Below are 15342 nucleotides of genomic sequence, written 5' to 3' on the forward strand. Positions count from 1 at the left end.
TGTGACCTGTAGGCTACCAGTAATGTGATAAAATCTCACACCATCCTGCCCCATCTTGCACAGGATGTGAGTCATCCTTTCAATGTCTCCATGCTGTAAAAGCTACCCTCCGGTTAGTCACTTAGTGGCCATCTCAGTTATCAGATTCACTGTCACAGTACTACAGTGCTTGCCTTCTAGTAACCTTTATTTTACTTAATAATATCCCTAAAGCACAAAAGTAATGACACTGGCAATGCAGATACCCTGTAAATATCTCAATGAGATATCTGAAAAGAGATGCCATAAAGTGCTCCTTTAGGTGAAAAGATGAAAGTTCTCAACTTAATAGGGAAAGAAAGGCCGGGTGTGGTGGCTCACACCTGTAATCCCAGCACTTTGGGAGGCCGAGGCAAGAGGATCGCTTGAGCCCAAGAGTTCGAGGCTGTAGTGAGCTATGATTGTGCCACTGTACTGCAGCTGGGGTGACAAATGGAAAAGGCATTTAATTTGTGGGCAGAACACCTGACCAGAAATGTCTTCAGATTTATGGCAACATGTTGCACCAGAGAGCATTGAGCTACAAAAACTTCAGCAAGGAATCCCCTTAAATAGGGACACCAGCCATTTACTGAAAGCAAGGGATGGTGACACAGATTCAGGAATACAGGTCAATAATAGCCTAATAAGTGACAATGCCCACTTCATCACAAGAAAAAGGGTGAGCACAGGAAAGTAAGGTGTGTTTTTTTAAGGGACAGTCTTGCTCTGTCGCCCAGGCTGGAGAGCAGAGGCATGATCATGGCTCACTGCTGCCTCGAACTCCTCTGCTCCAGTGCCCTCCTGCCTCAGCCTCCCAAGTGGCTGGGACTATAGGTGCGCACCACCACACCCAGCTACAGTGAAATATTTTGGCGGCGGCGGGGGGAGACACCACGTTCACATAACTTTTATTACAGTATATTGTTATAAATATTCTATTTTATTATTAGTTGTTAATCTCTTATTGTGCCTAATTTATAAATTAAACTTTATCATAGGAATGTATGTATAGGAAAAAGCATATATAGAGTTTGGTACTATCTGCGGTTTCAGGCATCCGCTGGGGGTCTTGAAATGTATGACCCGTGGATAAGGGGGGACTACTATACTTTGTTATGGCAGCCTGAGCAAATTAATATACAGAGACTAGGAGACCAACTGACGGTCCAGACTTGTCTTAGCCTGTTTGAGCTGCTATAACAGAATACCATAGGCTGGGTGGCTTATACACAACAAATACTTATTTCTCACAGTTCTGGAGACTGGCAAGTCCAAGATCAAGGTGCCAGCAGATTCAGTGTATAATAGGGGCCCACTTTCTGGTTCATAGATGGTGCCTTCTGGCTGTGTCTTCACATGGTGAAAGGGGCAAGGAACCTCTCTTGGGGCCTCTTCAATAAGGGCATTAATCCCGTTCATAAGGGTCCAGCTCTCATAAACTAATCACCTCCCAAAGGCTCCACTTCCTTATACCATCACATTGAGGATTAAATTTCAACATGTGAATTTTGGGGGGACATAAATATTCAGTATATAGGACCATATGGACCTGGCAAATATGGCCAGGGGGTCCCCAAAGAGGAGATTGATGATTTGCCCAGGAGGGAAATTCTCTTTTGCTATCGAGCCATGAGAGGGACAAAAAATTTAAAGCTCCAGGTTTTAACAACGTGAATCCCCAGTCAGCTTCGGCATTTACTGTGGCAACGGGGGGCGGGGGGGGGGGGGGGACCAAGAGGACCTGGACCCCTTGCTGAGGTCTGTGCTATTTGGACTGGTGCTGATCCAGTGCCTTCCTGCCACCTCTTTAGCTAGATCTTACCCCCTTCAAGATGACCAGGACTAGCGCAGAGGCCCAGAAGCCTCATGCACTGGCCAAGGAGTATTGGGGACTTGATGGCAACCAAGGTTGTCAAATCTTTGCAGCCTTTTTGGACACCGGGGCACAAGTCACTGAGGTACCAAGAAATTACCCATGGGAATGGTCAAAAAATTACTTTAAAAGTCACTCTCAGATTGAGCAATGGACTGATGTGATTTTGTAGGTGCATTAATCAGTCTTTTCCAGAGAAACAGAAACTATAGGATGTATGTATAAATAGAGATTTATTTTATGTAATTGGCTTGCGTGATTTTGGGGGCTGGCAAGTCTAAAATCTGCAGGACAGGCCGGCAGGCTGGAAGCTCCAGCGGAAGTCAGTGCTGCAATCTTGAGTCTGAAGGCAGTTGGGAGGCAGAATTCCTTCCTCTTCTGGAGACTTCAGTCTTTTCACTTAAGACCTTCAGCTGATTGGATGAGGCCCACCCACATTATGGAAGGTAAACTACTTTACTCAAAGTCTACCCATTTAAATGTTAATCACATCTAAAAAATATCTTCACAGCAACATCTAGACTGGTGTTTGATCAAACAACTGGGTGCCATCACCTAGCTAAGTTGACATAAAATAAATGATCACAGCAGATGAGCCTTTCTCAGTCAATACAATGTGTTGTGGAAATGGTTGTGTTAAGTCCATGTAATACTTCTCTTGATTGTAAGGGTTGTCCCTAATGGGGGAGTGCCACAATTAGAACAGTGGCAGGGGGTCAAGTGGGCCACCAGGAGCCCACCCAGTTCTCTCAGCTCAGGCCTGCAGTATCAGTAAAGCAGTACAGGATGCTAGGGACAGAGGTGGTGGGAGAAAAGATCACTGCCTTGATCCAACTTACGTAAGGAAACTAGCCAGCAAGCCGTACAGACTCCCCTTCCACGAGGGCCAGTCAGCCCTAATGAGCATCTTGTGCTACATGTGTCAGTAACTAGCAATTATGCAGAATGGGGCCTGTGGCAAAAAATGTCACCGCTAGGCAACTGCCATCTAGGCTGTTGAACACGGAGCTTGCCTGACATCGCCACCCAGAATACCCCTCTGGGAGACAATTACTGGCTTGTTATTGAGCACTGGTGGACACTGAGAGGCTGACAAAGCAAAGTGTTGTTATGGCCTGACGTCCTTATCATGGGATGGGCAGAGATGAGAACACCAGCGAAATGGGTATTGCCTAACAGGCACCCCTCACTAAGTGCAAGTGGCATGTCCAGGAAAGAAGTAAAATAGTTAAGTCCCCTCCAGATGTGCTGATTCAGATGCAGGGTCTATGCCAGCATCTCGGGTTTCTTGGGAGCTTCGGTGCACTGAGATTCTTGACGATGCCGGGCCTGGTTCATGGCTGGATCAGCCAAGCTAAAGGCCTGTGGGGGGTACTGGGCTGCTGCTGTGTGTCCCCAGCAAAAACTGTTCGAAACTTGCGTGAGAAAGAGAGCTCTGTTCAATGGACAGAGTTGTGAGTTGTGGCACCAGCCCTAGAAAAGACCGCCCCAAATGCACCTTGTTACAGTCTCGCTGATTGATGGCGGTGTGGGCTGGTGCCTGGCAGTGGGACGACTGGATGAGCAAGTCTCAGCCTCTTCAGGGATGAACACATGGCAGCAGATCAGACAAGACCCACGCTCCTATTTCTGATGCAAGTGGATGCCTGTGGAAAAAGTCTCCTTAAGATACACAACAATGAAATCAACAAACTGGTCAGACCATAGCCACACGGATACACCGTCGCACAGGGAAGGCATGGCAATCCATGCACAATTCAAGACTAGGCCCCAAACAAGGCCTAGTGATTCCAGCGCATGAGGCCAACAAAGCCTGTCAAATATGCCCAGACTGCCAACTACACAGGCCAGTGTAAGGGAAACATTGAGGCACATAGTGAAGGATCCTGGACCCGATATAACCTGCCAAATAGATTATATAGGTCCTCTACCATCCTCTCAAGGGTACCACTGGGCATTGGCTGCAGCAGGCACCTTTTAAAGGTATGGCACTGCCATCTCCATCCACAGAGCAGCTGGGGGACAACTATTCAAGGGCCCTTAGATGACTATGCTACACACTGAGATTCCCTAAAACCATCCAGTCAGACAATGGTGCCACCTTTATAGCAAGAAGTACCCAGCAATGGGCAGCTACCCACGTTGGCTGGATCTTTCATGCCCCATACCATCCACAGGCGGCAGGTACCATGGACAGATGGAACAGAGAAACTGAAGAAGGTAACTGGATGATCAAGGCTTAGCTCCCATTGGTCACGTGCTTAAGAAAGTTGGTTTGGACTGTAAATGTGGCAATTCACTAGAAGGGTAGCTCCCTTGAAACACAGTTTTTAATTATGAGATTGAGGAGGTGGGAAGAGGCCCTGATTGGCTGTAAGAGACCCAAAGCACATAATGAATTATTCTACCATTTTTCTTCTCATGCCTACTCCTTGGGAAACCAGGCTACTGGAATTTCCAAGTAACAAGAAGGGTCAGGAAGTGAATGACTCTAACTTGGTGCTTCTTTTGCCACCAGCTATGCTTGCTGGTCTTGGGCAGTCATGGACAGTGATGATAATGATTATAGTAACAATGTCTAAGATGGTCTCTGTATGGCCCACGCATCAGGGGGTGGGAGATGTTGTAGGATGGTACAAGGTATATGAGGAAGAAACTACTGAGCCACCTGGGGACAGAGCAGAGCACACGTGTGGGTAGGACATGAGGAGGACTGGGGAAAAGGGTGAAGTGATGGCTGTAGGGACTGGTCATGCTAATTACATGGCTGTGGAAGGAGAACAACACTGTGGTTTGCAGGACATTAGGGCCAACCCCAGGGAGTCAGGGGTGGAGGAAGGGACTATCGCTCTCTCTCAGTTCTCATCTACAGGACATCTAACCCACACTGCTGCCACCACCCTCAACTTGACCACTGGCCAACAAGGAATCTGAATCTAAGAACTCTTAGAAGCTTTCCAACTGCCACAGGCTTCAGAAAAGATCAGCCTCCATTAAAGACTATAGGACAAGATTAACTTTCTGGACATTGATTTGGTCTCTTTGGTCTCATCCTGTTGTTGCCAGCCTCTTTTGTACATTTGTCACAGGCTGCTCCAAACTCTTCAGCACAGGTGGTAATAGACAATGGCATTGCCCTGAACTTCCCATGGGCCAACTGAGGGGTTGTGTGCAGCTGCCAACAGCTGTAGTTACACTCCAGATGGGAAGCCTGGCAGCGATCTGTCCTCTAAGTAGGCCTTATTAACCTCAGGGGTCATAATTGTATACAGTTTTATCTGATATTGCCTAAGACAAAAGATTTGGTACAAGCCTCTATCAGTAAATTTAATTAAAGTATCTGGGGAGGAGGGGAAGGGTAAAAACCTACCTAACAAGTACAATGAACACTATTTGGGTGACAAGCACACTTACAGCCCTGACTAAAGCATTATAAAAGCTATCCATGTAACAAAAACGTTTGTGGCCAGACGTGGTAGCTCATACCTGTAATCCTAGCACTCTGGGAGGCTGAGGTGAGAGAATCACTTGAGCTCAGGAGTTCAAGACCAGCCTGAGCAAGAGCAAGACCCCGTCTCTACTAAAAAAAAAAAAAAAAGAAAAATTAGCCAGGCATGGTGGCATGCACCTGTAGTCCCAGCTACTTGGGAGGCTGAGGCAGGAGGATTGCTTGAACCCAGGAGTTTGAGGTTGCAAGGAGCTATGATGATGCCACAGCACTCTACCCCAGGCAACAGAGTGAGAACCTGTCTCAAAAAATAAAAACCCAAAACATTTGTACCCCCTTAATATTTCAAAATAAAAAAAATCAGAGTATCCGATAGGGGTAGCCTGTGCTCCTAAGAATTGGTGGAGCTGTAAGGGAATGTCCCCAACCTGGTAACCTTGCATGCGGCCGTGCATACAAAGACTTGAACCACAGCTGATGAGTTCTGGCAGAACACTGTGATCCTCCTGGAACATGAAAGAATGGCTGTTATGAAGCCACTTCTCACTCACCTTCCTAAGTCGCCTGGGAGGCTGTCATGAGATAAAGTTTCATGGCCTCACTCCTGGGTTCGGATGAGAAATAAGCTTTCTGTCCCAGCCTCCTAAGAAAAGAGTTGCAGAATATACAACCCCTCAGCAGCATCTTCCATTGCAGTCATCTGCCCTCTTGTATTTTGATGTTTCCTTTTGGTATATGGGACAAGGATCTCGGGGAGCTGGCACCTCTGGCTTGTTCTTCTTTTCACTGTCTATGTAATTAATAAACTGTCTAAATCTAAAAGTGGCTATTTTACCTTTACTAGTTGAATCTGTCAGGCCTTGGCTTTGCCTTAGATGTGTGAGCTTACATTTCTTTCCTCTACATCAAAAGTCCTGACATTTTTAATTAAAAAAATTAGTTCCTCATTGGTTAAAAAAGGAATTATATTACTATGAATATTTCATTGCAAAGGTGCAGTGGCCAGCCCAGATGTTAAGGGTGGATAACCCAAGGCAGCTCCAGCAGCCATTAAGTAGAGTATAGGTATGGTGCCTGGAAGGGGCTAATCCACATCCAAGGCAAGGAGTCATGAACTGGGGTGTGCACAGGCTGGAAGTCAGGGAGGGGAGCTGAAATCCTATGCCATAGGTTGCACATACACTCAATTTTTGCTGTAGAAATTGCCACAGCCTTCAGATTTTCAGAGTTGGGAATTCAAACAAATTTAAGAAAGTCAGCTCCTAGTCCAGGATACCTTGAAAACTCAAAAAATTACACCGAGCCAAGAAGTGGAAACAACACAAATATCATCCATCAACGGATGAATGAATACACAAATTGTGGTATATCTCTACAACAGAATATTATTCAGCCATAAAAGGGAATGAGATACCGATACGTGCTACAACATTAAGGCTGAGCATGGCGGCTCACGCCTGTAATCCTAGCACTCTGGAAGGCCAAGGCAGGAGGATGGCTTAAGCTCAGGAGTTCGAGACCAACCTCAGCAAGAGTGAGACCTGTCTCTACAAAGAAATAGAGAAATTAGCCGGGTGTGGCGGCACACACCTGTAGTCCCAGCTATTCAGGAGGCTGAGGCAAGAGGATTGCTTGAGCCCAGGAGTTGGAGGTTCCAGTGAGCTATGACAATGCCACTGCATTCTAGCCAGGTGACAGAGAGAGACCCTGTCTCAAAAAACAAAATAAAAACATGCTACAACGTTGAGGAACCTTACAAACATTATGCTAAGTGAAAGAAGCCTGTCACAAAGAGCACATACTGAATGATTCCATTCATATGCAATGTCCATAACAGGCAAAGCCACAGAGACAGAAAGTAGATTAGTGACCACCAGGGGCCCGGGGAGATGAGAGAATGAGGGTGACTGCTAAAGGATACCAGGTTTCTTTCTAGAGTGATGGTTGTATAACTCTACAAATATACCAAAAACCATGTAATTGTTAAATGGGTGAATTGTATGGTGTACGATTAGATCTCCATAAAGCTGTTACCAAAAAAAAAAAAAAAAAAAAAAAAAAAAAAAAACCCAGAACATTAAAACCACCTGACATACACCCCTGCCCGGTATCATACTGCATTTTGATGTTCCGTTCTCCTATTTAGAGGCCATTAAGTTTACCAACAAGCAGGCTCCTTAGGGAGACTCTCACGCATAGCAAAACAACACAAAAGCTAATAGCCCTGAGGACAAAAGTGAATTCACAAACGCCAAGCACTGTTTTCGCTGGCTCAACAAACCAGCTCTAAGAGCTGGCAGCTTCCAGCTGGATAAACAGGAGAGACTAACTTCAGGCATAGGCCACTCTTTTATCTGTGCTGACAGATGTCAGAGAGAAGGCCCATTAAGGGTCAAGGGTGAAGAGAAACCCAGCCGGGATAGCCCTGTGCCAGTGCAGCCAAAGTGGCATCAGGAATCAACCCCAACCCTTCACACAAGTGACAGGAGGCGCTAAATAATTAGCAGCATTCCCAGGTTCTCCTTGTTCGGCACCTTGTCTTTAATGATCGCTTCCAAGATCCGACCAAGCCAGTGGCACCATTTGGCCTCATGGTGAGCAGGAGTACTTATATTTTTTATTATGAATATTTTGATGTTGAAAATTCAAGAAAATAACATTATAGGCCGGGCGTGGTGGCTCACGCCTGTAATCCTAGTACTCTGGGCCTAGTACACCGAGGCCGGTGGATTGTTTGAGCTCAGGAGTTCGAGGCCAGCCTGAACAAGAGCGAGACCACGTCTCTACTAAAAATAGAAAGAAATTATATGGACAGCTAAAAATATGTATAGAAAAAATTAGCCGGGCATGGTGGTGCATGCCTGTAGTCCCAGCTATCCGGGAGGCTGAGGCAGGAGGATCCCTTGAGCCCAAGAGTTTGAGGTTGCTGTGAGCTCGGCTGACACCACCACGGCACTCTAGCCCGGGCGACAGAGCAAGACTCTGTCTCAAAAAAAAAAAAAAAAGAAAATAACATTACAAACACCCACGTACCCCACCCTTCAGAATTAAGAAATATTCATATGTGTCATATTTGCTTCAAAGATTTTTTTACATGAAAAATGTCAGCTATAAACTCCCTTCTTACCCTTCCCCAGTCCCTCGCTCCCCCTCCCCAGAGCAACCACTACCCTGAAATTGAAGTGAAGCCTTCTGTCAATGTTATATATAATTTTAATATACACATACAAAGGTATGTATGTATCCAATGGTAACCCGTAGTATTTTTGTGTGGTTTCTAATTTATAAAAATGATATACTATTGTACATATCATTCTGTATTCAACTCTGCTTTTGAGTTATCCATATTGATACATAAACAGCTTGCGCGTTCATGCTGACTGTTGTATAGTATTTCATTACACGAATATATCACTATTTCTTTACCCTGTTGATGGGCATTTAACATGTTTCTGAATTTTTGATTTTACAAACAAAGCTGCAAAAGGACATTTTTGTGGATGTGTGCAGCCGTTACTTTAATAATCAGAAAGATGTCTGTTTTAATCCAACCTAGAGAAACAATAGGATGAGAGTAGAGGAAGATCCTAGAGTGATCTAAGAAAAGCCTTTGCCTGGGATGCCCTCAGGAAACCACAAGCGCCCTCATCCCCCACGCCCAGCTCCCGCAACATCCAGAGGCGAACCTCAGGGAGCTGAGCGTACCTCTGTCTACACGTCAGACTTAGCTGGAGAGAACAAGGACAACAGGCGGGGGAATGAGGAGTGGATGATCAGCGAGGGACACAGTGCTGAGAGAGAAAGTAGAGGAGGATATCAAAAGTGAGGACCCAGAGCCAAAGAGGGGTACCGACTAGGAAGGGGTATCAAAAGACCCCAAAATATTATGTTGGACAGGATGCATTTGGTAAGCCATCCTTTTATCTCCTGCTCTTGGTTCTCTTGCTGTTGTTGTTTTTTAAAATTGCAAAATGTAATAAATACATGCACACTGTTAAAATTCAGAGTTCAAAAGGGTATGCAATGAAAAGTAATTCTTCCTCCTAACTCTCACCTCCAGAGCCCAAAGCCCCTTCAGAAGCAACCATTGTCACCAATTTTTTGTGTGTCCTCCCAGATATTTTATGCATATACCAACATATATATAGATGCATACATACCCTACACTCTTTCATTTTTTTAAATTTCTAACCTTTTTTTTTTTTGAGATGGAGCCTGTGTCACCCAGACTAGAGTGCAGTGGTGTCATCATAGCTCACTGCAACCTCAAACTTCTGGGCTCGAGCTATCTTCCTGCATTAGTCTCCCAAGTAGCTAGGACTACAGGCATGAGCTAATTTTTTCTATTTTTTGTAGAGATGGGGGTCTTGCTTTTGCTCTTGCTAGTCTGGAAATCCTGGGCTCAAGTGATCCTCCCACCTTGGCCTTCCAAAGTGCTTAGGATTACAGGCATGAGCCACTGTGCCCGGCCCCATACTCTTTCTTTATCCACAAAAGATGGCATATTACATAGTTTTACATCTTACTTTCTTCCCATCTCTTAGCAAGCAATTCGTATTAACACAATAGATCTATCCCTACTCTTTTTAATGGTTGCATAAAAATACATCGTATGAATGTACCATAATTTAATTAGTCTGCTACTAGGGGATATTTAAGTCATTCTAATCTTCCCCAACCACAAATAATGCTACCTTCAATATTCCTGAAAATTTGTTTGACCACAGTAGTTTATCTGTAAGATAAAACTCAGGCAGTGCAGTTGCTAAATTAGTATCACATACATTTTTGGCCTTAATACATAGTTTCGCAGTTTCTATCCCTGAGGCTTGAGAGCAATACACCCAGTTCTGCCACAGCCTCAATGACAACCTACAGATGTCTGCTAGATGACACTGAAAAACACTCAAGCCCAGTCACAGTAACTGGAGGATAATCTCTGGAAGGCTTGACGGCAAACATGAGTGCTAGGGAAGAAAATCCATCTAATCAAAGGTGTTAGCCAAACTGAAGAAAGAATGTGTTAACAGAATGAGGGTGGTCTTTACAAAATCCATAAGAGGGGAGTCAAACAGCAAGAATTTGGCAACATTTTGTCTTCCATTATCCAAGGGAGAGAGATACTTAACCTAATGGAGAGGCACCAGAGAAGCACATTCCATCAGGTTTCTCCAAGGCCTAGAGGGAATTTCCTTCCATAAAATTCCACTCCTTGGTTCTGGGTCCTAGCACACCAAGCAGTCCAGCAATGTAGTCACTAATTTCTCTCCCTAAGTACCTGAATCTCAGGACATGGGTTTAGTGGATTAAAGATGGCCACAGATTCTTTGATATGCCTCCCATTAAGAGGTGAGGTCTATATCTTCTCTAGAATCTCAGTGGCTCTCTAACTGCTTTGATGAGTGGAATACAGTGGACATGATGCTGGGCCAGTTTCCAGGCCCAGGCCTTAGGAAAAGAGCAACTTTCACTTTCTGTCTCTTAGAACATTCAATCTGGGGGAAGCCAGCACCAGGTAAGAAGTCTGATTATCCTACAACTACCATGCTGTGAGGAAGCCCAAGCAGCCACAGAAGGAGAGAGAGAATATCAGCTGTTCTGGCCAAACCCAGCCCAGGCACCAAATCTGCCACTGAAGAAGCTATCTTGGCCGTTCCAGCCCCAGCAGACGTGACAAGCCAGCCAAAACCAGATTCGAGGCCCAGGCATATGGCCCCCATGTGAGCAATCCTAGCCATCTTCAGCCATTCAAGCTGAAACCCTACTCTGTCATGGGGCAGAAATAAGCCATTTCCACTGTGCTCTGCCCGAATTCCTGACCTTGAAATTATGAATAGAACAAAATGTGTGTTGCTTTAATCCACCATGATTTGGGTTAGTTTGTTATGCAGCAACAGATAACTGTGTGATGGAGTATTATGATCCTTGGGAGGTCTGATCTCCCGTCTTAGTTTGTTTTATGCTGCTATAACAGAATACCTGAGGCTGGGTAATTTATAAAAGACAGAGACTTATTTCTTACAGTTCTGGAGGTCCAAGGTCAAGAAACACGTATCTGGTGAGGGCCTTCTTGCTGCATCATCCCATGGTGGAAGGCAGAAAGGCAAGAACACATGCGGTGGGTGTGTGTGGGGCTAAACTCATCCTTTTATCAGGAAGCTACACCCTCAATAACTAACCCCCTCCAGCTATACCACTCACAGCTCCTCCCCTGTGCCTAAGACTGTGCCTGACATGGGGTGGGAGTGCGGCGGGGGACAGAGGTGGGAAAAACATAGGCAGCCCTCAGAGCTTCACAGCACAATCTCCAAGCCTTATAAACAGATGAGGACAAGAAACATGATGCATGAAATGACAAATATGTGCGCAGGGCATTGGGGGGCACAGGTAGTCCCCAGTTCAGGTAGTCCACAATAATAGCTACAGAATAGATATCTCATCATTCTCAGGATCACTATCCTTGAAAGGTGTAAATTTAATATAAATTTATGTATCACTTTAACATGTTCAAATTTCATTTTTCTAGCACTCTTGACATTATTTTCATTAGGAAAGAAAAAGTCACTGGCATTTATGGAATAGTACAACTTTTACATGTTTCTGTTCCTACCCCACCCCCTTAAGCCCTAAGCTGATTTTGTTATTTGTATGTGTGCTAATGCAGTTTTTGACAAGTGAGGGGACAGGGGACATTGTGGTTGGCTGCCCCTGCACCCATTCCTCCTCCCCTTTGTGTGGTAGCCACCTGGTTTGGGTGGGAGGGACCCCAACCCCAACTTTAGGAGTGAGCCTGCATGCAGCTAAGCTACTTAGGGTATGACCATCTCCTCCTGGCCACCATGATGGGGTCAGGGGTAGGCAGTTGACCCAGGCCAAGCCAGTCAAACAACTTCTACAAGACAGCAGAGCCCAGAGAGCTACAGAAAAACAAAGATGTTGCTTTGGTAACTTCATAAATCTCTAAAGCAAATTACATCTAAAGGACATTCAACTTTGGGAGTTTTACTTTCTATAAGATAACAAAGCTAGCTGCTTTATAGTTTCAGCCAGTCTAAGTGGCCACCAAACAAATTCTAACTGATACAAAGTGAGCAGGTCACTGAAACATACCCTCTTCCTCAATAGGGCTATTAACTGGGTCTTATAGATGTGCAACACTCCACTCTTTATTAACTCACATTGGCCACGTGTAGTGGGAAAGACTAATAATGGATTTCCCATGGGACAACCCAGGGACCTAAGATGTGACCCAAGATGTTTGGGATACAAGGACTGAGACCAGGGGCCTCCTCTAAATCCCAGCCCTAGGCTCACCTTTCAAAGGCCACACATTCCTAGCTTTCTCCTGCTTCCTCTTCCTCCTCCTAAAGCCATCTAGAATGTCTTTGGTAGTTGCTACTCTAGAGCTAATCCTGAGCAAATCTCCCCCTGAGAAATCCTGGTCTTCACCCTTGGGGCATTCATTGGGCCCCTTACATTTGTAAAGGTTAAATCAAGCACGGGAAGTTAACAAGACTCCGGTTTCTTGGCTAGAGGAGCTGGGGCCACAGGGAGTGATTTTTTAACCATCTCTCAAGATGCACCTGCCCCTCCAAGGCTCAGAATCGTGAGCCCAACAGGGAAGGTCCCAGGAAACCCTGTCCCACCTGGGCAAGTAAAGAGGATGCAGCCCTGGTTGTGGCCAGTTTTGCCCTTCACACCCTCATAGTCATTTCCCCCCTCATCCTCAACCCCCAGCCTGGCTTTCTGTGGAATGTGGCTCCAATCTTCTCCATCCTGCATGCTGCCACACTGAGCATTCGTCACCTGAGACCCTCTGCGCCTCTCCTACCACATATGCCACAACCTGGACAGTGGTTCTCACAGGCCATCTTCACTCACCCCCTGACTGCTCAAGAGCCCACCCCAGTCCCTCCGAGGAACCTGGCCCTTAGCCTGGCCTTGAAGGCTGTTCTCAAGGGCCTGCCCTGTCCCCAGTCCCCACAGCTCCTCTTCAGCTTGTCTCCTCCACAGCACAGACACCAGGCCTCCAGACGGTTGGCCAACCCAACCCAAGGCCTGCTTCCTCCTCCTATCAGTGACTGATAGGACAGCCAAATTCCCTGCAGAGGGCACCAGTGGATCAAAGGCCCCATCCTTCCCCCAACCTTAGAGCCGCTTCTTCCGCCAGAGTCCTCTCTCTGAAGTTAACTCTTTATTGATCTATTCACTTCTTTGTCCTCCATCTTCCTCAAAGGAGCATATAAGCCCCATGAGGGCAGCGGCAGGAGCCTCATCTCATGGAATCCCAGCACTTGGAACCATGCCTAGGACGTAGTAGGTGCATGAATATTTGTTGAGCATCATTAGAAAGACAGAGGCCACATGAATCCCTTTGGTCCATTTCCTAAAACCTCTCCAACTTAACAAACATTGGTCAACATTGGGTTTCTGCCAGTCTCTGTCAGCTGGCAGAGGGCTATCCATCCATTCCTGCCTCATCTCTGTGTTCTATTGGGTAAGTCCTTCCTATTGGACATTGATGTTTTGATAACAAAAATGCAGCCTCTCCTTACTGTCTATGATTTTGCTTTCACTCCCTGAGAAGCAATATTGGGGCTTTTCCCACACCAAGGGGAAAAGCTTGCAAATTTTTACGAGGCCTCTGTACTCCTGAAGTTATTTCCTTTGGAAGCAGTTTGTAGTAGCCAATATCGCCACAGAATTAAATACCGATTCTGTGCCGTCTGTCAGCTTATACACACGCATCTGCGCATCTGCCGTTCTCTTCCTAAGACAGCGCCCTCCTCTCCCAACCTCTGTCCACTTTAAGTCCAGTCTCCAAGTCACCTCGTCCCTGGTGTCCTCCTGATTCATACCACTCATTGTCCTGTTCATTTCAGCCCTAGGGTTCTGTCAGCACTTTGCGCATTGTCCCTACAGATTTCCAATTTATGGCCATAGACTCGGTGAGTCCCCAGTTCAGTGCCTGTATCTTTCACTTTTTGTCCACCAGCCCCTCCATCTCCAGCCTCTCTGTCCCTGCGCCCACCCCGGTCTCCGGGTCGAGAGGCTCCCGCTGGGTTACCTGGAGCCGGTGCAGGCGCAGAGCATAGCCTTGCACGAACAGCTGAAATAAGAAGCGCAGCTGCCCAACAGTTGGAAGCTCCTCTGGGTTTCGTAGTCGCCGCCTGCCGCCAGGCCCGGCCACAGGAGCCTCTGCTGCCTTATCCGAGGGGAGGGCGGCAGGGATAGCGGCCTTGGTTCTGGCCCCGAGTGGGCAGAGGCCACGGCCGGCCGCTCGCATCCCCAGCAGCGCCCACCTCAGCCTGGCGCAGCCCAGCGCAGCCATGGGTCGTAACTCGTCTCTGATCGGAGCGCGGAGCACCTAGACCAACGCTGGGGGACAGCAGGGCAGGGGCGGGTTTAAAGGCCGGGGTGGCTCGGGGCGGGTCCAGACAAGCCTCTTCCTGGTCACTTTTCTACGCAGCCCTCACTCCCTCCAAAGCAGGATCTAACGAACACACAGGAGCCACCTTCTCCAGCGGGAAGCCACCTGCGCGGGGAAAGGGAGGAGATGGACAGGGTGACTTCGCGGGGGAGACCCACAGCGCTCCGACCAAGGCGGCCACCGCCACCGACTCCCCATCCCGCGCTCCTGCGGACTCTCAAGAACTTTTTTTTTTTTTTTTTGTCTGAACTCTGGGCGGGCGGGAATGCAGCAAAGTTCTCGGAAGCCCAGACAGTTTCCAAGACCCGGAGGCCCCACCCAGGGAGACCCGGCCTGCCGGATCGCCACCCGAAAGCGCCATAGCCCCCGCCCCCGTGGATCTCGCGTCCCTGCTGCTGAGGCCAAACTGCCCGCTGACTTTTCCTAAGAGCCTCCCGGACTGATCCCGGAGTCCGAGGGCTGAGCGAGGCCACAGGCATCTAATTCCTGGAAAGGTGAAGCTGAACGAACAAATTTAAGGATTAGTGGTTTGGGGGGTTTGCTTTGTTTTTTTAAATGCAGTTCTCCCCT

The 15342-nt window shown here is 46.9% G+C and overlaps 1 protein-coding gene across 1 annotated transcript in view; it reads right to left on the reverse strand.

Moving 5' to 3' along the window:
• The window catches only part of CYP27A1 (cytochrome P450 family 27 subfamily A member 1), a 35530-nt gene extending 20755 nt beyond the window's left edge, over positions 1 to 14775 (reverse strand). The window contains exon 1 of the mRNA XM_069466987.1: positions 14410 to 14775. Within this exon, the coding sequence (XP_069323088.1) occupies positions 14410 to 14673 (264 nt within the window). The 5' untranslated portion in view covers positions 14674 to 14775. The remainder of the gene's footprint in view (positions 1 to 14409) is intronic.
• Positions 14776 to 15342: the final 567 nt, after the last annotated feature.

Source organism: Eulemur rufifrons, chromosome 1, assembly GCF_041146395.1.
Source record: "Eulemur rufifrons isolate Redbay chromosome 1, OSU_ERuf_1, whole genome shotgun sequence".
NCBI classification, from domain to species: domain Eukaryota; kingdom Metazoa; phylum Chordata; class Mammalia; order Primates; family Lemuridae; genus Eulemur; species Eulemur rufifrons.